Source organism: Echinops telfairi, unplaced genomic scaffold, assembly GCF_000313985.2.
Source record: "Echinops telfairi isolate 266 unplaced genomic scaffold, ASM31398v2 ScPeMD7_2010;HRSCAF=2546, whole genome shotgun sequence".
NCBI lineage: Eukaryota > Metazoa > Chordata > Mammalia > Afrosoricida > Tenrecidae > Echinops > Echinops telfairi.
Window position 1 is genome coordinate 17,677,654 of NW_022105908.1, and position 9,870 is coordinate 17,687,523.

Consider the following 9,870-nt stretch of genomic DNA (forward strand, 5'->3'; position numbering starts at 1 on the left):
CCATCAGCCACTGAAAGCCCTATGGAGCACAATTTGACCGTGACCTCGTGTGGCGCCCCGAGTCGGGGTGGAGTCCCCAGTAATAGTGGCGTCTGTGACTGGCAGTTGATGTCAGAGGTGTCTCTGTGATGGGCTCTGGCTGTCGCCGAGCCCCCTCGTGGAGGGAATTAGCCAGAACTGACCACCTTATCCTTTGACTGCCCTTCTGTCCCCTTGTCAATTTGTTCTAGGTCTTCATATCATCTATTTCCTGCACAATGGAGGTGCCTCTCTGTCTTACTTTGCTATTGTTCTTAGTTTTTCTGTACGTTTTTCTACGACACCCAGGATAGCGAAATCTCTAGAGACAGTAACTGGACCCGTGGCTTCTTGGGGGCATGGGTGGGCTGGGAGGGAATAAGAAGCTAATGACCACGAACACAAGAAAGGAGGAGGTTTCCGTAACTGATTGTGGTGATACTCGTACAACTCTTCCTAAGAGGCTCCAACTGTTGAATCGTACGTGATGTGAGTTCTATGCCAATAAATCTGTTAAAAAACACACACCCATTTCACTGAAATCTTTCTGGGACCCAAAATAAAAATCTCTTGGAGGGAAGGGTTTGGGCAGAGAGAGAAGAGAAAGGACGCTGAAGTGCTGTTCCTGGCATGACCGTCGCCCATGATAAGCACAGCGTTTTTTCCGGTCTTCTCTCAAGGCTCGTGTGAGAGACAACGGACCCTGCACTGGCTTTTCCCCCCAGACTTGCTATCAAGCCTTGGTCTTATTTTGCAGTTTTCCAAAACCTGTTGTGGAGACGATCTGCATAATCAGCCAAAAAGAACAGAAAGAAAATATTCTCTCTTCTTAAAGGTGAAGTTTGAGCGAGTGAAATCAGTCACATACGAAGGCTGGGTATGTGACTATTTCCAAGGAACACCATTGGAATGTGAGCAAGCCGGTACCTTGCTTAGAAAAGGTCTGGGCCTCCGATGGCTGTCCCTTGCTGGAAGGAGTAGCATAGTTTGTATGAACGATCTAGCCAGCTACTCACACCCAGAGTCACTTGCCAAAACGAACTGATCGCCACTCAACCTACGAGCAAGAACCAGTGGTGCTGAAGGAAGCCGCGTCAGCTGCACTGGCCAAAAGCAAGGCTCCGGGAATGGACGGAATACCAATGGAAGCTTCAACAAGCTGAAGGAGCCCTGGAAGCACTTCCTCGTATACGCCAAGAATTTTGGAAGACGGCAACCGGGCCAACCGAAAGAGACCCCCCTCTGTAGGCATTCCAAAGAAAGGTGGCCCAACAGCTGCGCGGATGACAGGACAGCGGCATCAGTATCCCCGCCAGGGGTTACATGAAGAGGGGTGTAGCTGCAGGGTTAAAGGAAGGCTTACGAACCCCTGCGATATGCCAACGGCACAACCTTGCGTACTGCAGGTGAGGGGACTTGAGGCACGTATGGATGGAGGAGGGTTACAGTCCTCGGTATGTCTTATGACCCAATGTAAAGACCAAAGTCCTCACACCTGAGCCAATAGGTGATATTGTGATAAACGGAGAAAAGACAGAGTTGCCAAGGGTTTTGCTTTGTTTAGATCCACAACCGATGCTCATAATGGAGGCAGCAGTCAACAGATCACATGGCTCACTGAATTGGGTAAATCGACTTCACAAGGCCTCTTTAAAGTGTTGAAGAACAAGGGTGTCCCTTTGATGATGAAGGCGCGCCTGGACCCTGTCATGGTCTCCTTAATCGCCTCATAAGGATGTGAAAGTTGGACCCCGAATAATGAAGCCGGAAGAGCAATCGATGCGTTTGAATTGTGGTGCTGCCGAGGAATGTGGAAGTCACCAGGAACTGCCAAAAGAACTGGCAAATCTTTCGTGGAAGAAGCACAACCAGAAGGCTCCTTCTGAGGCAAGAATGGCGAGGCACTTTGGACACGGTATCGCGCGAGATCGGCCCCTGGGTAAAAGCATCACGCTTGGTCAAGCAGAGGGGCAGCGGAAGAGGAAGGCTCTCCGTGAGCTGGCCTGGCACAGCGGCTGCAGCCAGGGGCTCACGTAACAATTGTGAGGATGGCACAGGACCACGCAGTGCTTCCTTCTGCGATGCACAGCTCACACGCTAAGGTCCGAATCCACTCGATGGCACCTGAGCAGCACCACCCTGACCCAGGGACCCCGCATGTGACAGAGCAGGGCTGTGTTCCATAGGTCTTTCCGTGCCGGGTTTATTCACAAACAGACCACCGGCTTTTCTCCCAAGGCACCGCTGAACGGGCCACCTTGCTGTAAGTGGGCACGCAGGCATGTTTACCTTTACCATGTACACCCAGGGACTCCTCGGTTTATCTTGTAAGAGCATCATTCACTCTGGGCTGCCATGAGTAAGACTGGGGAGGCACAACTCTACCGTGTGTGTGTGTGTGTGTGTGTGTGTGTGTGTGTGTGTGTGTGTGTGACCTGCCCCAGAGATGAGCCCTTGCTCGTCCCCATTGGAGGGTTTCGATGAGTATCCTTACAGCAGTGGTTCTCAACCTTCCTGATGCCGCAACCCTTGAATACAGTTCCTCATGTTGTGGTGACCCCCACCCATAACATTACTTTCATTGCTACTTCATCACTGTCATTTTGCTACTGTGATGAATCGGACAACCCCTGTGAAAGAGGTCGAGACCCACAGGTTGAGAATCCCTGCCTTACAGCCTTAACCAACAGGCTGCTAGTCCGTGGCACTAGAGCCTCTATAGTCACAACCAAGCTCCATTCACTCACTCACTCACTCATTCATTCCTTCATTCACTCATTCATTCATTCACTCATTCATTACCAAGCGTCTCCTTTCTGTGCCTTCCTTGCCTCTCCTCCTTCAAGTTCCGCCGAGCAGCGCCCCAGCCCCTCATCCCCTCCCTCCCGGGACCGCCGCAGCACCTACCTCTCACGGAGCTGCTGGCCGACCAGAGCGGGATGCTGTTCCGCTTCTGATAAAACAGGATGTAGGCTCCGCGGGTACTGACCTCCTCTTCCCGCAGTGGCTCCACTGTGCTGTCGTCGTAACTGTACCACTGGCCATCCAGGGAGTTCCGGCAGTAGGCTAAAAAGGTCACAACCCACCAACTCTCAATGATCGGAGCCCCCCAAAGGCAAGAAGACATTCCCCACGGACACAGATGAAAACTGGAACCTGCTGGTAAGGGAACGGGAACAATCAGCTCTGTGGTGGCCATCAGTGAACTTGCAGGATTGGAGATCCATCAACAGGTGGCACGCCCACATCCTGACTGTCTCCAATAAATCCAAAAACCACACGGAATCCCATCAAGTCAATTCCAACTGACAGAGACGCTATAGGACAGAGTTCGGGAGAAAGGTGGGGCTTTCTCCTCTCGTAAAGAGTTACAGTCACAGGCTCAGAAACGCACAGGGGCAATTCCACCGGATCCTATCGGCAAGCTAAGAATGGGACCCAAATTTGATGGCCATGATAGGACAGAGTAGAACAGGCCCTATGGGTTTCCAGGGTGGTAATTTTCACAGGAGCACAAAGCCTCTGCTTTTTATCTCAAGGTGGCTAGTGGATTCGAACCACTGACCTGTGTAACCCACTATGCCACCAGAGCTCCCTCAGTAAAAGGGAGGCCTCAATGATGTAGACGGCATTCTCTCTAGCTCTTGTGGGAAGCATTCAAAGTGATTACCTCTAATGACGTGGGGCACACAGTGGGATCACCATGCACTTACAAAAATATCGCACGTTTTTAAAAGCGCCAATTGTCTATTTTGTCCTGGAATAGAATAGGCCAGGGTGCACTAAATGCAGGAAGGCGAAATACTTTCCACACGTGTGTTTGGTCTCTCTCCATCCGTGTGCACATACGGGTACAACACATCCGCGTTACGAGGACTCATCTAGGCTTGGTTGCTTTTGTCTGTCTTCTGAGAAACATTTGCTATGGACAATGTTGTAGCATCACTGGATGATGCGATCACTTGCTGGTGTTCGCTCAGGTGTTCCACATTCTGGTTTATGAAGGTACTGATTTTAAAAGGTGATGGTAATGGAAACTGAAAAGTCAGAGCTGACGTACGAAGCATTGGTTGAAACAGGGCTAGTCCCGTCGACGACTCCCTGTCCATTTTTAGATACACAGACTCTCACACACATGTATGTGTGTATTGTAAATGGACGTGTGTATGAACTAGGCCTTGATGCAACTGGGCAAGTCGAGCTATTGAGTCGGTCACGTTTTTGTTAGGTGGGTGTGGCGGTTACATAACTTGTCAACTTGGGAAGAGGTGGAGTCTAGCCTGTTGATCAGCTCATGGCCAATGTGGGCATGGCTTCTCCTGAGGAGTCTGGGAACTCCTCTATCTTTCTCCCTGGAGGGGGGACGGACACTCTCTCTGGTTCGTCTCCCTCACAGACATTCCTGTTGACAATCCAGATAGAGCTACACTGATGCAGCCAGAGCTCTGTAGCTGGAGGAGCAACACGGAAACCCACACCAGTGCTGCAATGCTTCCATCGCCACTGGATCCACAAGACTTTCCACCCACTGGCCTGTGATCTTCCAGCACTCAGCATCATTGCATGTGTTGTATGAGTCTGAAGAGGAACTTATAGACTGGTATCAGACATATGGGTTAATATCGGACTTAAGGACTTGATCTGGACTGGGCTGGGATGTTTTCTCAAGATACAATTGCTCTTTGATCTAAAGCTCTTTCATATACACATGAGGGTTTATGAATTTGTTTCTCTGGTCAACCCAGACTCACACAGTGGGTGATACCGTATCATAGAGTTTGACTTCATTAAAAATATTTTCCATTTATCAGTGATGTGCGCAACAGACACAGTGAGTACAAAAATGCACCTATGGTAAGATAGCAATTAGGTCAAATGCATGGTATGGGGCAGCTATGAACAGCCAAGGGCCTGCAGTGTGGGAAGCACAGGGCACACGTTAGGGGAGATGCATTGCATCCCCAGCCCTAATCCCACTGCCCTCCCATGGCAAATGCTAGCTAGCATGCCCATGCTGCAGAACGTTCCCTGGAGCCACAGGGACCAGGACCTCGTGGAGAGAGCTGCTGCACAGCACAGAGCCATCTGGGCTGCAGAAACCCAGTTACATTTCTGAACCTCTGGAAGAAGGAGCCCTGGGGGCAGAGTAGGTTGTGCACTGGGCTGTTGACCACTAGGTCAGCGGTTTGAAACCACCAAGCCACTCTTCGGGAGAAAGGCGAGGCTTTCTGTTCCTGTCAGGAGCGACAGTCTTGGAAACCAACAGGGGCAGTTCTACCTCATATCATGGGGCTGCATGCTATAAATCAGAATTGACTCACTGGCACGGAGTGTGAGAGGTTGAAGCCTGCCCATCATGCCCAGGACCCTCCCAGGTTACCCTGGGCTGAGTGGGGGGGGGGCACATCCCGAGAGCCTGGCTGATTTGAAGGAGACTGTACAGCCCACCTCTCCTGGTTAGGAACACACACGCTCCAACACAGGCTCTGGGTTTCCCCGGGTCCCACCAAAGGCTGGAACTCAGAGTGTGCAGCCTCCAGGTCACAAGGGGGTGGACAAGTCTAGGCCCGGCAGCTGTGAAAGAATGGAATGGCGGCCCAGCGTGCAGAGAGGGCAGCAGTGGACGCACTACCATCTTAGGTCTGGCCCCTCCTCTGCAGTGCCCACTGTGAGGTGTCTGCTAGGAGCCGCATCCCCACTCCTTTCCCCATGGGATCTGTACTCCCTCCAATAGCAAGTCCTCCACCCAAACCTCTCTGAACCCTAAGGATGTCTTCTCCACAACTACCCAGTAACCAAGAGACCAAGCCCACTGCCATAGGGTTAATTCCAATGCATAGTCCCCCTACGAGACAGGACAGAGCTACCCCTGTGGGCGTCCGAGGGTGTTGATCTTTATAGGAGCAGACAGCCACGTCTTTTCCCCTTAGAGTGGCTTGTGGTTTCAAACAGCTGGCCAAAGCTTAACCCACTCGGCCACCAGGGCTCCTTAATCTGCCCAGTAGTTACTTCCGGTTACTGTTTGCTACTGTTGCTGCGACCACTTCCCGTTACGTCACTGTGTCCCGTTACATCACTGTGCAGGCAGCAAACAAGCAAGGAGCCACATCATGGCCATCATAACACCCTCGCCACTGCTTAGAACAGGGGTCCTCAAACTTTTTAAACAGGGGGCCAGTTCACTGTCCCTCAGACCCATTGGAGGGCCGGACTATAGTTAAAATAAAAAAAACCTATGAACAAATTCCTATGCACGCTGCACATAACTTATTTTGAAGTTAAAAAAACAAACGGGGCAAACACAGCCAGCGGACCGGATAAATGTCCTTGGAGAGCCACATGTGGCCCACGGGCCGGAGTTTGAGGACGCCTGGCTTAGAAGGTTCCCACTTCTGCCATGGAGTCGATCGATGCCGACTCACAGCGACCCTAGAGGGCAGGGCAGAACTGCCCCTGTGCGTTCCTGAGACTGTAGCTCCTTATGGGAATAGAAAGCCTCCTCTCTCTCCCTCGGAGTTGCTGGTGGTTTTGAACTGCTGACCTTGTGGTTAGCAGCCCAACGCGTAACCACGACACCACCAGGGCTTCGCTTAGAATCAGGCACCATCAAGAACACGGCCCCACTGTTAGTTTCTGTTCTTCACCAGCTGCCTGCTCGAAAGTGCCCCAGAGGGAAGACACAGACCCCACCCACGAAATAAACAGAACAAACCACCACCCATCTGTTCATCTGTCAGGCTGCGGTGACTTGCATGTGCTATGTGGCAGGAGGCTCTGCTACCAGTGAGAGATCATCACGGTGGGCTGGTTCTGGCAGAGCAGACAGGCTACATCTAAGGCCCGGGGTCCTAGGTCTCCGAAAAGTAGCCAACGCACCCCCTACGGATCACATCCGAAGGCTGTCTGCATACGGGGGAATTTCGAAAAGCTGGTGGGCCAATGAAATTAGAGGATCTCAGATTCCCTACTCTCACCCCCAACCAACTTTGAAGCCCCCTCATTGTGCTGGAAGATAAGAGTGCCTCCGTTGCAAGACAACAGGGGACTAAAGAAAGCAGGTCCTTCTGAGGACCGTTGTTTCCTGTGGGGCATGCGGTCGCACGAGTCAGAGCCTGCTCCATGGTCACCAACATCACTGAGCAAAAAACACCGCCCTGCCAGATCGCTCCTGCAGCGAGCCCCGAAACCCGCCCAGCACTCAGTAAGTCCACTCTGGCTCAAAGGGACCCTGTAGGACGGGGAGAACTACCCCCGTGGCTTCCCAAGGCTGGAACTCCTTACACGAGGAAACATCCTCATCTTTCTCCCGCAAAGCGACTGGTGGCTGTGAACTGCTGACCTTGCAGTTAGGAGCCCAGCACCTAGCCATGACTCCTCTCTCAGCTCCAACAACTACCATCCTGTCCTTGACAGGATCTCCAATTCGGGCTGCAATGAACTTGGTCTTCCCACCACTCGTGTAGTTTTGCTGCTAGGTCTGGGCTCCTCTGGCCCCCACCCTCCCGTGCCTGGGTGTGCAGAGATGCGGGGGGAGGGGGGGGTGTCACCCTAAGGCCGCGTGAGCTCAGCCCTGGAGGCTGCCCCGTGCCCTTCCGCGAGATGAGGCTCACCTGTGTAATGCCCTCCCTGGAGGCTGCCGTGGTGATTGCAGACGGCATACAAGTCGTACAGGAAGTCCTGAGGGTAGCCGTTGGGCAGGCGGGCGGGCTGCTTCCAGGAAGGCCAGGGGCCTGGCCTGGGCTGGGGGCTGGTGCTCCTGGGGGCCGCGTGGGGCGCCATGTTGAGGCCGGTCAGCGGGAACGTCACCAGCGTGGAGAGCTTGTTTCTCCGCTCCCCGACCTGGCAGAACCTTTTGAGGTGGATGATGAGGATGTCGGGCAGGGTCCACAGGCTCAGCTTCACGGTGCCCTGCTGGGGGACTCGGCAGTGGGGACACTTCCAGGCATCGTCCTGGGTCAGCTGGAAAGGAAGCCACAGGGACGATGGGGCCAGCCCACCACAAAGCAGCCCCCCACCCGATCCCACTAGGCGTGGCCCCAGGGCGGCACCTGCTCCTCCTTGGTGTAGAACTGAAAACACTCGTCCAGGGTGCAGCTGGACTGCTGGTGCACCTGCTGCTGCCGCTGCACGCTCTCTGCCTCCTGGACCTGCTCCTCCTGGAGGCTCCCAAAGAAGCTGCAGGGGCGGCAAATCGATGGGCACGGGGGCTTCTCATCCTCAGGACCAACAGAGGAAGTTCTCCCCCAACCCTGTGGGGCCATGGCACCCCAGTCTGGGGGGTGCCTGGGGCCCCTCCTGCATCTGCCTGTAGTGCTTCCCTTTCTCCCGAGTTCCCTGTCTCCCTGAGAGCCCAACCACTTGGCTTGTTCGTCTCTGTCTTCCTCGCCCTATCCGGGGCCTGGCCCTTCGTGGGAGATCAGTCGGACTGAACAAAGTGCATGAAACAAGGCCAAGGTCGTAGTGGTTACGAGACAGGCGGCCGGGGATGACAACCAAGAGCACGGATGGCCTCCTGCCGGACGGCCTGGTTCGAGCCCCAGCTTTGCTGTGTGGCTCTAGGCAATTGCTCCGCCTCGCCGCGTCTCCGTTTCCCCATCTGGAAAACGTGAGTCACCGCTGGGTTTACCGGATCAGGTGTAATGAACACAAAGTTGGCTCGTACATACGAGCAGGCTTCCAAAAGTCCATGCGGAGAAGACAAAAAATCCACTATCTTTCTAGGTCGCTTTCCCCATGAATTTTTTAAAGTCCTTTAAAAGATCATGGATTGCCCCCACCCCACCCCCACGCATGTTTTGACGGCCCCTCATATAGGCAGAGTGCTCAGCGGGCGATGATGGTTCAATGGTACAATGTTTGCCTTCAAGTCAATGTAGGGGCCAAGGCACTTTGAGCAGCCACCTCCCGTCTATCAGTGGAAGTGTGTTCTGAAGCTGAACGGCTTCTCCACTAGCAGTGTAGGTTCTACACTACAGCCGAGTTTCCACCCTACGACGAGAAAGAAAGCCCTGGAGATCCACTCCTGAAAATCAGCCGGTGCAAGTTCCACACCCACTGGCAGCTAATCGTGGGGGATGGCACAGAATCAGTGAGCCTTTATTCCACTCTGCTGTTGATGGGCTCCCCGGAGCCCGGGTCAATGCATGGCATGGACAGTAGCTCTGGGACGGAGTAAGTGCTACAGGACTAATTGCCTTCACTAGTCACCACACGCACACCGCCCCCTCCACCATCCTCATTCTCACTAGGGGATGGATGGCACAAGGGACCCGTGGGTGCAGCCTCACATCGTGTTGGGAGAAAGCTGGGTCTGGGCAAGATGTGTTTGACTGGGCAAGCCCTGGCTTCGCTTGGCTCGGGGCCCTTCGGTTGAACTCACCGCTCTTTAGCATGGCGCTCCCATTCCACGGCCAGCTTGATGTGGGGGGGCCCGCCCGGCCTCTTAAGTTGCAGCACCCTGAACAGAAAGCAAGGAGAGCCCTCAGGAAACACAGAGTCGTGCCCACAGCTTGGCAGGCTCAGCCCCAGGCCTGACCTTCCCAACAGAAATGTGCCAACTGTACCCCAAGACCCGGATTCCTGACCCACAGAGCGATGATCTCTTCCCTGCGGAGCTGGACTCCCCACCGTTTCCAGTGTGGAAGAGGGTGGGGAGGCTGGCAACCGGAGGACATTCCCCGAGAGAGCACACTGACTGAACTAGCGAGCTCTGGGGACTTCGCCTTCTCCTCTCACCCCACGGGGATCTGAAGAGCCTCCAGGATCTGGGTGGCTGCAGGGACACACACCAGGTCTCCCACTGTAGCCCCAGCTACTTGCTTACTCGAACACCTACACCAATCCCCAGCCCAG

General features: G+C 53.9%; 1 protein-coding gene across 1 annotated transcript in view; it reads right to left on the reverse strand.

Annotated features, from left to right (window-relative positions):
* The window catches only part of USP43 (ubiquitin specific peptidase 43), a 67,919-nt gene that overhangs the window by 28,441 nt on the left and 29,608 nt on the right, over positions 1 to 9,870 (reverse strand). The window contains exons 6-9 of the mRNA XM_045293309.1: positions 9,398 to 9,475; positions 8,067 to 8,193; positions 7,629 to 7,977; positions 2,926 to 3,084 (exon numbers count right to left, since the gene is read on the reverse strand). Of these exons, the coding sequence (XP_045149244.1) occupies positions 2,926 to 3,084; positions 7,629 to 7,977; positions 8,067 to 8,193; positions 9,398 to 9,475 (713 nt within the window). The remainder of the gene's footprint in view (positions 1 to 2,925; positions 3,085 to 7,628; positions 7,978 to 8,066; positions 8,194 to 9,397; positions 9,476 to 9,870) is intronic.